At 40.8% G+C, this 20,291-nt stretch overlaps 1 protein-coding gene across 1 annotated transcript in view; it reads left to right on the top strand.

The window, feature by feature from the left end:
- The window catches only part of IL13RA1 (interleukin 13 receptor subunit alpha 1), a 76,025-nt gene that overhangs the window by 30,732 nt on the left and 25,002 nt on the right, over positions 1-20,291 (top strand). Inside the window, exons 7-10 of the mRNA XM_018044222.1 lie at positions 4,223-4,270; positions 4,546-4,678; positions 8,280-8,376; positions 11,896-11,980. Coding sequence (XP_017899711.1) covers positions 4,223-4,270; positions 4,546-4,678; positions 8,280-8,376; positions 11,896-11,980 — 363 coding nt within the window. The remainder of the gene's footprint in view (positions 1-4,222; positions 4,271-4,545; positions 4,679-8,279; positions 8,377-11,895; positions 11,981-20,291) is intronic.

The raw sequence follows: 20,291 nt of genomic DNA, 5'->3' as shown, positions 1-20,291 counted from the left end.
TTGCATTACTCACTTGGCACTAAATGATGTCCTGCTAGTTACCCGTGATCTTGACTAAAAATATAAGCTCCTGTAAGGGGGAGGAGTTAGGTGGTGTTTACTTTGTACTGTTCTGGCTACTAAAACCAGCTAATATGTATTAAGCAATTGCTGTGTATTAGCTATTTTAATTGGAGAAGGAAATGGCAATCCACTCCAGTATTCTTGCCTGGAGAATCCCAGGGATGGAGGAGCCTGGTGGGCTGCCGTCTGTGGGGATGCACAGAGTCGGACACGACTGAAGCGGCTTAGCAGCAGCAGCAGCAGCAACAGCAGCTATTTTAATAAGTACTTTATCTGAGTTGTCTCATTTAGTCCTCACAATAACCCCAAGGATCTAGGCCTGTTACAGATGAGAAAACTTCAGTCTCAAAGGTTATTCCTAGTAAGGGTTAGAATCCAAGATTTCAGCAAAAGTCTAACTCCAAAGCTTTAATTCTTAACCCCCTGGGGACCACCTCAAAACTTCCTCTTGCTAGTAATAGCCATCATTTACTGCTCATGATGTATTATAAATACAGTCTTCTATGTACTTCTTATAGAGTTGCTCATAGCAATCCATGAAATTGGTTCCTTTTTAACCTATGTTTTAGTGAGAAACTAAGGCTCAAAGAGGTTAAGTAACTTGCTACAGGCCACACAGCTAGTAAGTATGACTTCAGAGGTTGGTCTCCATGTATTACATTTTAACCAAGAACACTGGGTATAAGATCATGTGTACAGTTGTCACTTAATAAATTCTTATTGGATTGTTACCTTTAAAAAAAAAGAACTTCTGAACTGAAGAGAGCACATATACTGTGGAATTTATCCATCAAAACCAAAACTGTAGTCAATTTGGAATTAACTCTGTTTATACACTTGGGTTTAATGTTCTCTATCTTAGCAGATGTTCACCAGCTGCTCCATCCTGTCATCAGCTTTTTGTGTGCTCACTGATTTTGAGCTCAGCTGGTTAGACCCTTTCTTGGTTCTTGCAAGACTTTTTGAGGAGCTATTTGGCCTGGTGTTCTAGTTAAGAGGGGGAAGTAGGCTGGAGCATGAGCTGGTGCCATCCATGGCTCTGAGTCAGGGGTCGCTTATGACAGGATCATAAAGCATGGAGTGACTTGTCTTTGGGCATGCCCATTCCCGCCAGCTATCCACTTGGTCATCTGTGTCCTTGTTTCCCTTTTCTCACGGAAGTATCTGAGCAGCTGATAAACTACACAAGGAGATTTACATTTGAACAAGAGCCCAGAGCCATCACTTTACACAGCAGGCCTCTGACTCCATATGGCCAGCAATGGGGTACAGTAACACCCTAGTAGCTTTTTCTCTGACCTTATATGAAGTATTGACAGGATGACTCATCATCATTCAGTTGGCCTTTCACTCTTCACAAATGCTGGTAGGAACCATTCAGTGAATGACATTGAATGCCCCAAATCATAGCATGTGTTCTGGTCTTTGTCCCATGTTTAAATATCTCTGATAGAAGTTGACTATTTTTTCCATCTGTACTGAGGTATGATTGGCAAGTAAAAATTATATGTATTTAGGTTGTACAGTATTATTTTAAGGTATACAAGGTTATAATAATCATATACATTGTGAGATGATTATCACAATCAAATTAACACATTTATCACCTCACAGACTTAGCTTTTTCTGTGGTGAGAAAACAAGATCTCTCAGCAAATTTGAGGTATACAGTACAGTATTATTAACTGTAATCATCATGTGAATGTTGCTCATTCATGTCCAACTCTTTGAGACCCCATGGACTGTATAGTCCATGGAATTCTCCAGGTCAGAATACTGGACTGGTAGCCTTTCCCTTTTCCAGGGGAACTTCCCAACCCAGGGATTGAACCCAGGTCTCCTGCATTGCAGGTGGACTCTTCACCAGCTGAGCCAGAAGGAAAGCCAAAGAATACTGGAGTGGGTAGCCTATCCCTCCTCCAGGGCATCTTCCTGACCCAGGAATCGAACCAGGATCTCCTGCATTGCAGGCAGATTCTTTACCAACTGAACTATCAGAGAAGCCCCATTAAATCCTCAGAATTCATAACTGAAAATTTGTATCCCTGACAAACATCTTTCCATTTTCCCCACTCCCCAGCCTCTGGCAATTACCATGCTGCACTGCGCCTCAGTAAATTTGACTTATTTGAATTGCACATACAAGTGAGATCATATAGTATTTGTCTTTCTCTGTCTAACTTATTTCACTTAGCATAGTGCCCTGACGTTTCTTCCATGTTGTCACAAATGATAGGATTGATTTCCTTGGGATTGCTGAATCATATGATAGTTCTATTTTTAATTTTTTGAGAAACCTCCATACTGTTCCAAAGTGACTGCAACGGTTTATAGTCCTACCAACAGTGCATGAGGGTTTCCTTTTCTCTACACCCTCTCCAACACTTGTTATCTCTTATCTTTTTGACAACAGCCATTCTGTCATCGACAGTGTAAGATGATTGTGGTTTTGATGTATATTTTGCTAATGATTAGTGTATATTTTATACAGTAGTGTATATTAGTGATATTAGTATATAATAGTGTATATTAGTGATGTTGAATGTCTTTCATGGACCTGTTGCCAAAAGTAGACTATTGAAATGAAGCAAGAGACTTTCATGTGTTGATTTTGAAATATCTGCATTTTAGGCACTGGTTATTCTCTTTACATCATACAGCAAGTGACTTAAATTGTGTAGAGGAGAAATTTGCATTTTCTTTTCTTTTCTCTAACTCACAATAATTTTGTTTAACTTTTTATTTTTGGCTGCGCTGGGTCTTTGTTGCTGCATGGGCTTTCCTCTAGTTGCAGCAAACAGAGGCTACTCTTTCTTGTGGTGTGCAGGCTTCTCATTATTGTGGCTTCTCTTGTTGCAGAGCATGGGCTTTAGGGCACACGGGCTTCAATAGCTGTGGCACATAGGCTCAGTAGTTGCAGTCCCCGGGCTCTAGAGCACAGGCCCAATAGTTGTGGCTCATGGGCTTAGTTGTACCCTAGCATGTGGGATCTTCTTGCACCAGGGATCGAACCTGTGTCTCCTGCATGACAGGCGGATTCTTTACCACTGAACCACCAGGCAAGTCCTAACTCAGTCACTTTTTGATATATTATTGGGCTTCCCAGGTAGTGCTAGTGGTAAAGAATCTGCCTCCCAATGCAGGAGAGACAGTTTCGATCCCTGGGTCAGGAAGATCCCCTGGAGAAAGAAATGACAACACACTCCAGTATTCTTTTCTGGAGAATCCCATGGACAGAGGAGCCTGGTTGGCTACAGCCCATGGGGTCGCAAAGAGTCAGACATGACTGAGTGTCTGAGCACATATTCTCAACAAGGGAGCATAATATTTTTTAACTATGTATTGCTATGTAGTATACTATAGAAAAATTGCAGAAGTCATGGACAGCTCAGTGATTCTTCACAAATGATTTGTCACTTACAAAACCAGCTCCCCATAAGCTCAATCGTGACCTCTTTTGGTCACTACTTTCCCAAAGAGCAATTATTATCTGGACTTCTAATCCCACTAGTGCCACCTGAGAAGCCCTGTATTGGGATATAGCCGATTAACAATGTTGTGATAGTTTTAGGTGCACAGCAGAATGACTCAGCCAAACTCCCCTCCCATCCAGGCTGGCACATAACATTAAGCACAGTTCCCTGTGCTGTGCAGTAGGTCCTTGTTGGTTATCCTTCTTAAATATAACACTGTATACTCATACATCCCAAACTTCCTAACTATCCCTTCCCCCAACCCTTCCCCCTGCTAACCATAAGTTCATCCTCTAAGTCTGTGAGTCTGTTTCTGTTTCATAAATAAATTCATTTGTATCATTTCTTTTTTTAATTTTATTTTTGATTGAGGTATTATTACTTTACAATGTTGTGTTGGTTTCTGCCATACAAAAAGTGAATCGGCTATAAGTGTATGTATATCCCCTCATTTCTTTTTGGATTCCACACAAAAGGGGTATCCTATGATATTTCCTTCCTCTGTCTGACTTACTTCACTCAGTATGACAATCCTAGCACCATTTATTTTTTAAAAAACCTCCCTTTTTCCCACTATACCTGGTCTTCTGTTAATGGTATAAAAGAAAACTTGTTAAAATGGTTAAATGATATAAAATGTGGTCTTTAATTTCTTTTGAATTTATGTATTTTTTTATATTTTTGAGGTTGAAGAGGCCAAATGTCAGAATACAGAATTTGAAGGAAACCTAGAGGTCAGTAAATTCAACTTGAGCTATTTGGACTTAAACTCATATGGTAATTGGTGATGAGGCATATCCTAAATTTGAACTGCTTTGAGGAAAACAAACTACTTTGTTCTGTGGATTATTGCCAATTTTCTTTTTCGGGAGTTAAAGTCAGTCAATTTACATTGCAATACAAAGTCTTTGTCATATACAGAACTTGGCAGATAATTATATTTAGGATTCAGAAGCAGAGAAAGAGAATAAACTAGTAATATTCCTTGTGTTTTTATCTTGTATCTAAGGGTACAATTTGTTTCATGGTTCCCGGTGTTCTTCCTGATACTTTGAACACAGTCAGAATAAGAGTCAAAACCAATAAGTTATGCTATGAGGATGACAAACTCTGGAGCAATTGGAGTCAAGCGATGAGTATAGGTAAGAGAATGGGATTTCATTAAAATTTAAACCATTGATGCATGGAAACTAAATTGAGGCAGAAAACATTATGGGAAAGGACTGTTCTTCATTCTTGACATCAGCCAGAGAACACTCACAATTGAAATGTACTTTCTGTTTAATTATTATCAAATCACTCAGAGTTAATTTACATTATGCAGCTCTTTGAAAATTTGCCATCCAAATGATGTTATTCTCTCTTCTGTCCTGTTTCCATCTTTGCAAACAACCTGAACAAAACTATAGAAGGCAGGCATGATTAAATCTACAGATTGTGCAGTGCTAGAGGACTATCCTATGTGCTTGTAACAGAATCAAGAGTATGACAATGACCTTGATGACATTTTATCAAAATAAACCTGTATCTGGGATTCCCTGATAGCTCAGTTGGTAAAGAATCCACCTACAATGCAGGAGACCCTAATTTGATTCCTGGGTTGGGAAGATCCACTGGAAAAGGGATAGGTTACCCACTCCAGTATTCTTGGGCTTCCCTTGTGGCTCAGCTGGTAAAGAATCTGCCTGCAATGTGGGACACCTGGGTTCGATCCCTGGGTTGGGAAGATCCCCTGGAAAAAGGAAAGGCTACCCACTCCAGTATTCTGGCCTACAGAATTCCATGGACTGTATAGTCCTTGGGGTTGCAAAGAATTGGACATGACTGAGTGACTTTCACAATTTCAGGTTTGAAAAAAAAAACAGTTTCACTTATTAATTGCTAGAATCAAGTATAGGATTGGAAAGACATGTGCCTTATGGATACTTGTATTGTGGGGTGGGGGCTAGGGTTTTATTAGATGGTAAACTCAAAGTGACTCAACATCAGACCCTTAAATGTCTCCCAAAGGCATGTATAATCATAGGCATCAGTGATAGTACAGCATCCAGAATAAGGGAATGCTGCAGCATGTGGCGCAATGTCCTGGCCACATCAGAAGTGTGCAGTATCCCATCCTGGGCACCACATTGTAAGAGGTACATTAGGAGACTGGAATTTTCCCCTGAAAGTGTAATCAGGATGTTGAAGAATGTTAAAATTCAAGGAGGCACAGTTAATGAAGTAAGCCTAGGGAGTCATGTTTGCTGAATTCTAATATTTGAGGTAGTGTCAAGTAGAAGAGAGAATAGGCTGTCTTTTTGTGTGTGTGTGTGGCTCTATGGGGCAAAACAGGACCAACTTAAGAACTTCCTAACAGCTACCTAACAATAAGAGAAACAGGCTATTGAAGTAATCAAGCCCTATTAATTGAGAGATTGAACAAGCTATATGCCAGGCTACATTATATTATTGCATAAGAAATTAGTGTCTTAAAAAACAGATATTCACTATCTCACAATTTCCATGGCTCAGGAATCTGGGCACAACTTAGCTAGGTACCTCTGACTCAAGTTCTCTCATAAGGTTCCAGTCAAGCTGTTGACTTCAGATGTGGTTCCATCTGAAGGCTTGACTGGGGCTGGAGAATCCACTTTCAAGATCACTTATATGGTCATTGGAAATCCTCATTTTCACACTGGCTGCTGGATGGAGGCTTTAGAAGGTTTCATTTTGTGGCTCCAAAAAGATATGTTCAAGTTGCAATTCCTTGTACCTATGAATATGACCTTATTTGGAAATAGAATTTTTACAGATGTAATCAAGTTAAGAGGAGGCCATAAGGGCTAAGTGAAGAGTGAAAAGTGAAAGTGTTAGTTGCTCAGTTGTGTCTGACTCTTTGTGACCCCATGGACTGTAGCCCGCCAGGCTTCTCAGTCCATGGAATTCTCCAGGCAAGAATACTGGATTGAATTGCCATTCCCTTCTTCAGAGGATCTGCCTGACCCAGGGATCAAACCCAGGTCTCCTGCCTTGCAAGCAGATTCTTCACTATCTGAGCCATCAGGGAAGCCCTTAAGGGCTGAGAGCAGGTCCTAAATCCAATGACAGAAGAAGAGAGAACACACAGAAACAGAGAAGGCCATGTGCAGATGAAAGCAGAGATTGGAGTGGTGCAGCTATAAGCCAAGGAGTGTCAAAGCTTCTTGAGAGCCACCAGAAACTAGGGTTTTGGCCTTCTGGCCACCAGAGCTATGAGAGAATATATTTGTATTGTTTTGAGTTACCAGTGTATGGTGCTTCTTTACAGCAGCTCTAGGAAACCAATACGGAGGTCTCTCTCAGTCCCTTGCCATTTGAACCTCCCCACAGGGCTACCTTATGACATGGCAGCTGGCTTCCCCAAGTGAGTGGTCCAAGCAAGAAAGAGCATATGAGAGAACACCAAATATGAGAACCGCAGCCCTTTATAACCTCATCTCAGAAGGGACATTCCATCACTGTTGTGGTTCACACATTTAGTCTCCTGCTGCTGCTGCTGCTAAGTTGCTTCAGTCATGTCTGACTCTGTGCGACCCCATAGATGGCAGCCCGCCAGGCTCCCCCGTCCCTGGGATTCTCCAGGCAAGAACACTGGAGTGGGTTGCCATTTCCTTTTCCAGTGCATGAAAGTGAAAAGTGAAAGTGAGTCGCTCAGTCATGTTCGACTCTTAGCGACCCCATGGACTGCAGCCTATGAGGCTCCTCCGTCCATGGGATTTTCCAGGCAAGAGTACTGGAGTGGGGTGCCATTGCCTTCTCTGACACATTTAGTCTAGCCCACCCTAAAGGGGAGAGAATTACACAAGGGTGTGAATATCAGGAGGCAAGGATCATTTAGAGTCATCTTAGAGGCTGCCTAACACAATGCTAGGCCCTGATGATCCTTTCTAGATGTTCATGCCCTCATGGAAAAGATAAGCATGTAAATAGACATATGCCATTCTAAGTGTTAGGTTTAGCAAGGCAGTTAATGAAAGGATTTGGAATTGGACAGTGCTGGGTTTTAGGCTTGACTCCATTGCTTATTAAACCCTCTGGACAAGCCATTAAACCTTTCTCAGCCTTATATTTCTCATCTGTATAAATGGGAAATAATATTATCTATCTCTAGAACTTCCCTAGTGGCTCAGCAGTAAAGAATCCACCTGCCAGTGCAGGAGATGTGAGTTTGATCCCTGGATTGGGAAGATCCCCTGGAGGAAGAAATGGCAACCCAGTCCAGTATTCTTGCCTGGAGAATTCCTTGGGACAGAGGAGCCTGGTGGGCTGCAGTCCATGGGGTCGCAGAATTGTTGGATATGACTTAGCAACTAAAACAAGGACAACAATAATGCTAAGTAACCAATAAAACAAGGTAGTTGGTATTAATGAGATGACATATTTTAAAAATATAACTTCTTAAAATAAAAATTAAAAAAAAATAAATAGTAAATAAAATAAAGGAGAAAAAAATAATGTCTAAAACCAATTAAGATATCCTGGTTTCAGATAATCCCTAAGGTGCTTATTCATCCATGGAATTTTAGGCACCAGAGCAGGACTCCCCTCCCCCTGCACTAGTAACATAACAATAGATAAGATAATTGAAGAATTTAGGGGAATATGTTGGTGTAGAGGGCAGAAATAGCTGTAATCTTGTTAGTCTAATATAACAAGATTGCTTAGTTTATTTCTCAAAGGGTTTTATTTCTCATGTCTTTCTGTTTGCTTTCCATTTTCCAGGTCAGAAGGCCAATCCGACATTTTACATAACCACATTACTCATCATTCCGGTCATCGTTGCAGCCGCAGTCATTGTCCTTCTGCTGTATCTGAAAAGGTAAGGCAGCTGATCAGGCAGGCCTGACACTTTGTGCTAGCCTGGCTGCTATTCTTTGTGGGTGTGTTTGATGTCTGCCCAGTGTATTGGCAGCATTTTGGCTATACCTGGCTTTTGGTAGGATGGCGTGGCAAGTATTACTGTGCCCATTTTCTAGTGAGGAAAGTGTTAGTCTTCCAAGGTGCTGCTCAGGCAGTGCTCTGTTTTGTACATTTTTAGAATGTTGATAAGACTTACATTCACTCAGCTCCCCAAAACACCTAATTTGTCAACCGTTAGTTGCTAGCTCCTAAGTTTTAGAAGTGGAGATCATTACCAATTAAATGACTTATTAAACCCTCTGGACAAGCCATTAAACCTTTCTCAGCCTTATATTTCTCATCTGTATAAATGGGAAATAATATTATCTATCTGTAAAACTTCCCTAGTGGCTCAGCAGTAAAGAATCCACCTGCCAGTGCGGGAGATGTGAGTTTGATCCCTGGATTGGGAAGAAAAATGAGTTGCTACTTAATGCTGCTATAGGATAAAGTACTTCAAGTTCTAAGACATGATACTCATTCTTGGAGAATTTTTTACTTTCTTGATTTCATCATAGGGACTAGTCTGGTGCTATTATTTGCTCTTTCAGGAAAATACCTAAAGTTGGAATAAGTTTACTAAGCTGGTTCTAGAATCAGTATTTTATCATTATTTCAGTATTCTTTAAACATGCTTGTGTTGAGTGCCTATTTATGTGCCAGCTCAGATCAGTTCAGTCACTCAGTCATGTCTGACTCTTTGCAACCCCATGGACTGCAGCATGCCAGGCTTCCCTATCCATCACCAACTCCCAGAGCTTGCTCAAACTCATGTCCATTGAGTTGGTGATGCCATCCAACCATCTCATCCTCTGTCATCCCCTTCTCCTCCTGCCTTCAATATTTCCCAGCATCAGGGTCTTTTCCAATGAGTCAGTTCTTCACATCAGGTGGCCAAATTATTAGAGTTTCAGGTTCAGCATCAGTCCTTCCAATAAATATTCAGGACTGATTTCCTTTAGGATTGACTGGTTGGATCTCCTTACAGTTCAAGGGACTCAAGAGTCTTCTCCAGCAGCACAGTTCAAAAGCATCAATTCTTCGGTGCTCAGCTTTCTTTACAGTCCAATTCTCACACAACTACTGGAAATACCATAACTTTGACTAGATGGACCTTTGTCGGCATTATGTGACAGGCACTGTTCTAATTGCTAGAGTTGTGGTGCTGAACAGGACAAAATCCCTACCTATGGGTTCACATAGTGAGTAGTAAAGTTATGGAGTTGGGCTGGGGAGAAAGGCTAGGAAGTGATATGAGGCTAATCTTACATGGAATGCCAGGGAAGGCCTCTCTGAGAAAGTGACATTTGAAGATAGACTTAAAGGAGTAAGCCAGTCAGATAATCAAAGAAAGAACATTCTAGGCCAAAAGAACAGCAAGTGCAAAGGTCCTAAGGCTGGAATGAGCTTAGTGTGTCTTGTTAGAGGAGAGCATACAAGGGGAAAGAACAAGAGGATATGAGGCAGAAGAGGCTGGCAAAACCAGATCATGTAGGCTGTGGCATGGAATTGAGATGTTATCCTAAGCATGATGGGAAAATATTAGAGAATTTTAAGCAGGAGAGGAATGTGATTGGATTGAGTGTCATAAAGCATCGTTGTATTGTTGAGGGAAGACTTGACTTGGACAAGAGTAAAAGCAGGTAGACCAGTTAAGAAACATTGTAGTGTTTGGGTGGAAAGATGAGAATAGTGTAGGCCAGGAGGTTTGCAGTGAAGGTAGTAAGAAATATTCTGATGTAGGATGTATTTTGAAGATGAAATTAATAATAGCACTTGCTGATGGCTGCTAGTTTTTGGACGTTGTAGGAGTAATTGAGGATTCAAGGGATAACTCTTAGATTTTTGGCTTCAGCAACTGAGTGAATATTGCAGCCTTTTACTGAGATGGGGAAGATTGGGAGATCTGGCTTTAGGGAAAAGGTGAGGACTTCAGTTTTGAACATGATAAGTTTGAGATGCCTATTAAATATTCAGGTAGAGATGCTGAATACATACCTGTATACATGAATCTGGAATTTAAAGAGGTTTGGGCCAGAATTAGAAATTTGGGAGTCCTCAGCATATAAATAGATTTAAAGCTCTAAGACTGGAAGAGAGTGCCCATAAAGTGAGGGAGATAAAGAGGACAAAACACTGAACCCTAGGACACATCAATATTTATAGACCTAGGAGATGAGGTAGGTCCACCAGAGAGTACTATTGGATTGGCCAAAAAGGTCGTTCGGGTTTTTCCACACCATCTTACAGAGAAACCTGAATGAACTTTTGGGATGCAAAAACAGAATTCAGACAAAACGGTAATTCAAAAAGATACATGCACTGCCATGTTCATAACAGCACTATTTACAGTAGCCAAGACATGGAGACAACCTAAATGTCCACTGACAGAGAAGTGGATAAAGAAGATGTAGTATATTTATACAGTGGAATATTACTCAGCTATTAAACAATGAAATAATGCCATTTGCAGCAGCATTGATGCAGTGGGAGATTATCATACTAAGTAAGTCAGAAAGAGAAAGACAAATGTCATATGATATCACTTATATGTGGACTCTAAACTGTGACACAAATGAATGTATTTGTATAACAGAAACAGAATCACAGATATAGAGAATAGGCTGATGGTTGCAAGGGGGAGGGGTGTGGGGGAGGGATGGATTGGGAATTTGGAATTAGCAGATGCAAACAATTATGTATAGAATGGACAAATAATAAGGTCCTACTGTATAGCATAGGGAACTATATTCAATATCCTGTGGTAAACCATAGTGGAAAAGAATATACGTTTATATGTATAACTAAGTCACTTTGCTGTACAGAACTAATTAACACAACATTGTAAATCAACTATACTTCAATTAGAAAAATTGAAAAATTGAAAATAGACAAATTAGAAAAAGAAAAGAAAAATTAAAGAGGAATGTCCCCTGTTCTCAGAATTTTTTAAAAAAATTATAAACAGCAGGCTCCTATGTGATCTGTGATAAGTAAAACACCATTATTACTTAAATGATAGGGTATAACACACACAGGCCCCCACACACAATTATAACTATGTGAGGTGATGGATATGTTAATTACCTTGATTGTGATGATCTTTTTATAATGTACACCTACATAAAACTCACTTTGTACACCTCAGATTTATACAATTTTTGTTTGTCAAGTATACCTCAATAAAGCTGGAAAAAAATTTAAATGATAGATTATAAGTGGTCTGCTACTGATGGGTCCTTTGCTTTACCCACACTTGATACTCTTGAGATATTGATTTCTCAGCCTGCTTTAGAAATTTCTTCACAATTGCATTATCACTAAAGATGACTTGTGTACCGTGTCTTTTGTCTAAGCTCTCTTTTAATATGGCTGTATTTAAGAGGAACATTTCTATGGACTGGAAGATTTGATCAGAAATGTCCCTTTTTTCTTAAAGGCTCAAGATCATTATATTCCCTCCAATTCCTGATCCTGGCAAGATTTTTAAAGAAATGTTTGGAGACCAGAATGATGATACCCTGGTAAGTACTGACTCTGTGGGGTATGAAACTGATTTTTTGAGGGGAGGCTATAGTAAAGCGTCTGTCTACAATGCGGGAGATCCAGGTTCGATCCTGGGTTGGGAAGATCCCCTGGAGAAGGAAATGGCGATCCTCTCTGGGACTGTTGCCTGGAAAATCCCATGGACAGAGAAGCCTGGTAGTCTACAGCCCATGGGGTCGCAAAGAGTCGGACACGACTGAGCGACTTCAATTCACTTCATAGGATTAAAAAAAATTTTTTGGTAAAATATACATAACATAAAATTTACCATTTTAACCAGTTTTAAATATACAGGTCAATGACATTAAGTACATTTACAATGTTGTTGGACCATCCTCAACCATCCTCACTATTTCCAAAATGTTATCATCATCCTAAACAGAAACTGTACCCATTAAACAATAATTCTCCATTCCCCTCAACACCTGGTAACCTCTATTCTGCTTTCTGTCTCTATGAAGTTGCCTAGTCTAGGTACCTGGAGAAGGCGATGGCACCCCACTCCAGTACTCTTGCCTGGAAAATCCCATGGACAGAGAAGCCTGGTAGGGTGCGGTCCATGGGGTCGCAAAGAGTCAGACACGACTGAGCGACTTCCCTTTCACTTTTCACTTTCATGCATTGGAGAAGGAAATGGCAACCCACTCCAGTGTTCTTGCCTGGAGAATCCCAGGGACGGGGGAGCCTGGTGGACTGCCGTCTATGGGGTCACACAGAGTCGGACATGACTGAAGCGACTTAGCAGCAGCAGCAGTCTAGGTACCTCATATAAATGGAATCCTACAATATTTGGCCTTTTGTGTCTGACTTATTTCACTTAGCATAACGTTTTCAAGGTTCATCCATGTTGTAGCATGGGTCAGAATTTCATTTCAAAATTGGTTATTTTAAAGTACATTTTGTCTAAAAGATTAAAGAGCTGATTTAAAATGTTGTATCTCAGGCCAAACATAACATTTAAGAAATCCTCAGAATACTTCACCCAGCTTGTATTGCTGGGCTTCATTCTCTCTCTGGGAAAGAAAATGTATTTGATCTAAACATGCAGGGGGAAGAGCCTCCTTAACGAAACTAAACTGATAGGTAGGTCTTCTGACTCTTGGATAATCTTTCAAATTTGATTTGGGGAAATATAAACATAAGATAAACAGTCAAAGGGCTTCCCTCATGGCTCCATGATAAAGAATCTCCCTGCAATGAAGGAGACACAGGAGATGCGAGTTTGCTCCCTAGGTCAGGACAATCCCCTGGAGGAGGAAATGGCACCCCACTCCATTATTCTTGCCTGGAGAATCCCATGGACAGAGGAGCCTGGTGAGCTATAGTACTTGGGGTTGCAAAGAGTCACACATGACTGAGCTACTGAGTACACATGCATGCAAACAGTTGAAATAGATTTTATTCATGCTATTGCCTGGAAAGCTGACCTCGGAAGACATGGAACTAGAGCAACCTCTCACCCCCAAACTGTTAGTTAGGTGGCTGCAGATATTCCTGCTGGAATTTATGGCTGGGAGAGCTAAGACCTTGTGGGAACAAGAGTTTGTGGTTTCTCTGATGAATACATTCACCCAAATGAGATAATAAAGACACTAAATAAAATAAATATCAATATTATTGTATGTATCTTAAAGTAATCATTTCAGGCATAAGACACTTAATTCAGGGAAATAGTAGAGCACAGTAGATAATAGCCTGTGCTCTGGAGTCAGATTGTCTGGATTCGGATCTCTGCTGTGTCATGCACTGTCTATTTGACCTTAGGTCATTTCCTTAACTTCCCTGTGTCTCAGTTTTCCCACTTGTAAAGTGAAGGTAATACTAGGTGGCACTAGCAGTAAAGAACCTGCCTGCCGGTGCAGGAGACATAAGAGATGTGGGTTCCATCCCTGGGTCAGGAAGATCCCCTGGAGGAGGGCATGGCTATCCACTCCAGTATTCTTGCATGGAGAAGTCCATGGACAGAGGAGCCTGTCAGGTTACAGTCCATGGAGTTGCAAAGAATTGGACATGACTGAAGCAATTTATCATGCATAATGTTGTTATGTGGATTAAATTAATACATAGAAACTCCTTAGTGTGCCTGGCAGTTACTTTATAGGTGCTTAGTAAATATTAGTGCTTGGGGCTTCCCAGGTGGCTCAGTGGTAAAAGAATCTGCCTGCAATGCAGGAGACCTGGCTTCGATCCCTGGGTTGGGAAGATCCCCTAGAGGAGGGCATGGCAACCCTCTCCATAATTCTTGCCAGGAAAATCCCATGGACAGAGGAGCCTGGTAGGCTACAGTTCATGGGGTCGCCAAGAGTCAGACATGACTCTCTTATTAACTTTTTAGTTAACAACTAAACAACCACAACAAATGTTAGTGCTTAGTATTACTATTGATAATACTTTCTGTTTCTCTTTAATGCCCAAACAGTTCTTGTAATAACGGGTGGTTCACAGTGGCAGTGATGCTACGTGGCTAGGGAAGGAAGGCACAGAGGCTCACATGCTGTCAGAGGAGAAGTCATCTAGATCTTTTTCACCAAATCAGGGTCATAGACAGTGGGTAACTCTGCTATATAGGGCACCACCAGGCAGGGAGATCCAGAAATCAGGTGCCTGATGAAGGGCTCATATATTGTGACCGAGGTGGCTGTGGCAACCAGTGGTTCTTCACCTTTGAGTCACAGTTGACTGGAATGCTTGTAAGAATATAGAATCCTGGGCCCTGTCTCAAGAATTTCGAACTCACTGGGTCTGGGATGGTTCCCAGGAATCTGCATACTTAACAGGAATCCAAAAATGATGCCTCTCCTGGCAAGATCATTCACCGACCACACTTTGAATATCACTGTTACCAATATTTTCCTTAGGATTACCCCTGTATCTTCATTTTGCCAGCTACTGTGATAGATGCTGGAGGCTAAGAATTGTGCAAGTATTCTAACAACACCTGTATCCAGTGACTGGCAGTCTCCCATGTGTACACAGTGTGTTCAGTGCTCCATCTTCACACCCACCCTGTGGTGTCAGTGCTCTTAGTAGCATTTTGCAGATGAGGAATTGGACCCTCAGTGAGGTTAGATAACTTTACTGTAGTCACACAGCAAGGAAATAATAAGGTGGGATTTGACCAAGAAGTGTCTGATTCTAGAGTTCTCTCTTTCCACCATTCTGCAGGGCCTTTTGTAAGACAGGATGTTTGTCCTCAAGAGCCTCACAGTCTCCTTAGAGTTCTGCATGGTAGAAATACTGGGTTGGGATAGAGGAGTTCCCAGAAATAGATTTGGAGGCACATTTTGATTGGTCTCTATGAAAAGGTAGTAGGAATATCATTCTTTGTTTTTTTAACTTTTCATTGGCATGGCCAATGATGCTGATGCTGGGAAAGATTGAAGGCAGGAGAAGGGGATGACAGAGGATGAGATGGTTGGATGGCATCACTGACTTGATGGACATGAGTTTGAGCAAGCTCTGGGAGTTGGTGATGGACAGGGAAACCTGACATGCTGCAGTCCATGGGGTCACAAAGAGTCAGACACGACTGAGTGACTGAACTGACTGATTGGCCTGGCCAAAAAGTTTGTGCAGGTTTTTCTGTAAGATGGGATGGAAAACCCTAATGAACTTTTTGGCCAACCTAATAGTTAAAATTGGAGTAGAGTTGATTACAATGTTGTGTTAGTTTCAGGTGTACAGCACAGTGATTCAGTTATACATATGCATGTATCTGTTCTTTTTCAAATTCTTTTCCCATTTAGGTTGTTAGGTAATATTGAGCAGAATTACCTGTGCTATATGGTAGGTCCTTGTTGGTTATCCATTTTAAATATATCAATAGCAGTGTGTACATGTCAATCCCAAACTCCCCAATCTATCCCTCTCCCCCACCCCCCCTGCCCCTGGTAGCCATAAATCTATTCTATAAGTTGGTGGTCTATTTCTGTTCTATAAATAAGCTTATATGTATCATTTTTTTAGATTCTGCATATAAGCAATATCATGCAATATTTGTCTGACTTACTCTCAGACAATCTCTAGGTCTGTCTAAGTTGCAAATGGCATTCTTTTTAATGGCCAAGTAGTATTCCATTGCAGAGAAGGCAATGGCAACCCACTCCAGTACTCTTGCCTGGAAAATCCCATGGACGGAGGGGCCTGGTGGGCTGCAGTTCATGGGATCGCTAGGAGTCGGACACAACTGAGCAACTTCACTTTCACTTTTCACTTTCATGCATTGGAGAAGGAAATGGCAACCCACTCCAGTGTTCTTGCCTGGAGAATCCCAGGGATGGGGGAGCCTGGTGGGCTGCTGTCTCTGGAGTTGCACAGAGTCAGACACGACTGAAGCGACTTAGCAGCAGCAGCAGTACTCTGTTGTATAAATATACCACATCTTTTTTATCCATTCCCTTGTCAATGGACATTTAGGTTGCTTCCATGTCTTGGCTACTGTAAACAGTGCTTCAGTGAACACTGGAGTGCATATATCCTTTTGGACCATGGTTTTCTCCAGATATATGCCCAGCAGTGGAATTGCTGGATCACATGGTAGCTCTATTTTTAACTTCTTAAGTAATATCCGTACTGTTCTCCATAGTGGCAGTACCAGTTTACATTCCCACCAATGGTGTAGGAGGGTTCCCTTGTCTCCACACCTATCATTCTGACAACAACCTGAAGGGAATGAATGAGAGAGAGGAAGTGCTAGCACAGTTGCACACTGATAATCTAGTCCTGAATTTGTCCCACAGATGTTTTGTTTGGCCAGTGTAGTGTATTTGAAATTTTTCAATTTGGGATCTTAAGCAGGGCATGGACTACCAATTCATCTCAGGCCCTATCATTCCCAATTCCCACTGTGGTTTCACACATTGACCTAGCATGCTAGACCCCTGAAAGGCATTTGAGTTTGCTACCACTCTTAGCAGAATGAAGATAGTCAAAGTGCCATGACACAAATGCCCAATGTCTGTGAAAACGTGTTTGGACTCACTGATATATACGAGACATACAACAAAAGATATATGAATTTCTAGCTTATTTGATAATATCCAGTGTTAACAAATGGGTGGGAGACTGGTACTCTTCACACACCACTGGTGGGCCTGTAAAATGCCCTTCTTTCCAGAGGGCAACCCAATAAAATGTAACCAGAATCATTTTTGATCTTATAATTATTTCTTTAGGAATTTATTTTAGGAAAATAATCCAACAATGACATAAGGATGGCCAATGCAGAATTCGTTTCTAACACAAAAAATTAGAAGCCAAGGAAACATCAACAGTCAAGAATAAGTTTTTTAACAAGTTAGGTTTTCAAAGCATTTAGTGTCCTAACAAAATACTTAGGACATAAGTATAAAGAACATATCATAAATGGGTAGTGTATTACAATCCTAATTTTTATAAAAATTCATCTATATACATAGAACAATGAGTGGAAGGAAATAGGTCAAAATAATCATCTCTGGGCAGAAAGATTGTGGATAATTGATATTATTTTGTCTCTCCCTCTATGTTTCTGAAATTTCCAAATTGCCTATAATGAGCATGTATCACTTTTATAATAAAAAGAAACTCCATACAAGTCATTAAGGGAAAAGAGAATATATGGTCATCCAAGCCTGTGAGATAATAGGGATTTGAACTTAGGTGGTAGCAGAGGCGACTGATGCATTATTAAATGAAAGGAAACTCATTATGACTCAGTGACTCTGTGTGGGTGATAAAAGGTGGGAGAGTAAAAAATAATTTCAGGGTTTCAAGTCTGGGTAATAGAGTGAATGATGATAACATTGACAGCAAAATCAAATCAATTATCTTTCTCAGAGATGGGAAAATTGCTTTTTTTCAATTTGCTGTCTAGAGGATAATATGTTGTTCCGATGAGTCAGATAATTCTATAATTTAGTGAGGCGGATACACTGACAAAATGGACCACTAAAAGCATAAGATGTTTTTGTTTGTGGTGGCTGCAGACCATTAAATAAAGTCAGTGTTTAAAACTAAAAGTATAATAAAAATGCCAGACAGGGGAAAGGGTAATAGAACAAATCTCCATGTTTGCTTTTTAACCAGATGACTAATCTACTTTCTGTACATGACAACAATCCTCACAAACTAAACTGCATATACTAGCAGAAAGACTGTCATTTTACTTCTAGAACCATTGAATTATGAAATGAATAATTACAGCATGAACATTGCCCGAGAGGTCATCTAATGAGGTATATGTGTACATGTTTAGTTGCCTTTAATTATAAATTTTCAAAACTCTAGATTCTAGTCCAGCCCCTCACTTTTAAGATGGAGACACTGGGGGCTGTGGAGAAATTTCTCAAGGACTATCACATAGACAGATAATTCCAGAACCTGCACTAAAAGTCACTCTAGCCCAAAGTGACCAGCTTCTAATCCCAAGAAATAATCCATGCCCTTTCTAAACACTTTCTTCTTCCATGCTGTACCATCAGTAGTGGTACTTAAAATGTATTTCGGTGTGGATACCAATAAATTAAATCTTCTGTATAGTTTTCCTTACGGTTTCTAGTGTTTTGACAATGTTTTGTTTATCACTGTAGTAACATTTTGGCCAACAGCATTTTTCCGGTTGCTTTGCTGTTTTCCCTTCTTTGTGACTAATTGGGCTGCTGGCCATATTTGGGGGTGGGGACTTTGCAGAGGGAATTGCTTTTCTTCTGCATCTGCATTTCTTTTTCATCCCTAAAATATTATCTTTTCTTCCCCTGCTTCTTGGAAACCAATTTTATTTTCAGTCCTGTGCCAGTTTTGAATTCCTGATTAGAAAATAGCCTTTTTAACTTGAAGTTGACTTCCAAATACTGCTGAATTTTTTTAAACTTCAGTGTGTATCTTTCAAAGCTAAGATCACTTCTTACATAGCCAAAATAGCATGGCCTCACTTTAAAAATGATTATTTCCTTAATATCATCTAATACGGACTTACCAGGTAGCACTAGTGGTAAAGAATCCGCCTGTCAATGCAGGAGACATAAGAGATGCAGGTTCGATCCCTGGGTTGAGAAGATCCCTTGAAGAAGGAAATAGCTGCTTCCCTGGTGGCTCAGAGGTTAAAGCGTCTGCCCACAATGCGGGAGACCTGGGTTCAATCCCTGGGTAGGGAAGATCCCCTGGAGAAGGAAATGGCAACCCACTCCAGTACTCTTGCCTGGAGAATCCCATGGATGGAGGAGCCTGGTAGGCTACAGTCCACGGGGTCGCAAAGAGTCGGACACGACTGAGCAACTTCACTTTCACTTTCACTCAGTCCAGTATTCAGCATTGGAGAAGGAAATGGCAACCCACTCCAGTGTTCTTGCCTGGAGAGTCCCAGGGACGGGGGAGCCTGGTGGGCTGCCGTCTGTGGGGTTGCACAGAGTCATACATGACTGAAGCAACTTAGCCAGTATTCTTGCCTAGAGAATCCCATGGACAGAGGAGTGGGCTACAGTCCATAGTGTTGCAAAGAGTCGGACACAACTGAAGCGACTTAGCATGCATGCACATCATCTAATGCTCAGCCCATATTTCAATCTTTCCAGCTGTCCCAGGTGTCAGGAGACACATAATATCCAGTTGTCCACCCATAGTGAGGCTAAGATCGACCACTGTATTTAAGATGATAATAACACGTCCCCTCTTGCCATCTACACGTTGCCTCCCCTTGCCACTGGAAGATAATCTGCGTGGTGTTGTGTTAGTACCCTGTCAACTCTTCAGCTGATACTTTTTATTGGCCAGTTAGTATCCTTGCTTGATTCAATAATCTCATTGGTGGTTGTGAAATGATGATGATTTTTCTCATCTATCATTTAATCTACATTTCTAAGCTGACACTTTCCTATAAGCACTGCTCTCAATTATCAGCTAGGCTCCTTTTAATTGTTCTGGAATTCAGTTTCTGCTAGAAAGGCAGGAAACGTATTTAATTCTTTCCCTTTAATTATCAATTTTTAAAGTGAGGGTTTGAATTGATAACCACCTCAACTGATATCAAATTAGTCCCCTCCACACCACATTCAGCTATTTCTTTTTAAGCTACAGTGATTTGAAGGCATGGGGATTTATGATTCATATTGTACAATTTTCTATTGTGAATGTTGCTCTGAAGAAGACAGAGGCAGGTAATCTGTCGACTTGCACATACAAGTCCAGTGTTTTGTGTGATGCTAAGGTACATGAAGCCCACTTCACCCCTGTGGGTAGTTCACTGCAGGAAATAACTAAATCTTGAAAGTACTCTTCAATTGAGACTTGATGTTCCATTATTCTACGACTTTT

This window comes from Capra hircus (assembly GCF_001704415.2).
Source record: "Capra hircus breed San Clemente chromosome X unlocalized genomic scaffold, ASM170441v1, whole genome shotgun sequence".
Taxonomy (NCBI): domain Eukaryota; kingdom Metazoa; phylum Chordata; class Mammalia; order Artiodactyla; family Bovidae; genus Capra; species Capra hircus.
The sequence above is the reverse complement of the archived record's forward strand: the minus strand, read 5'-3'. Positions and strand labels throughout refer to the sequence as shown.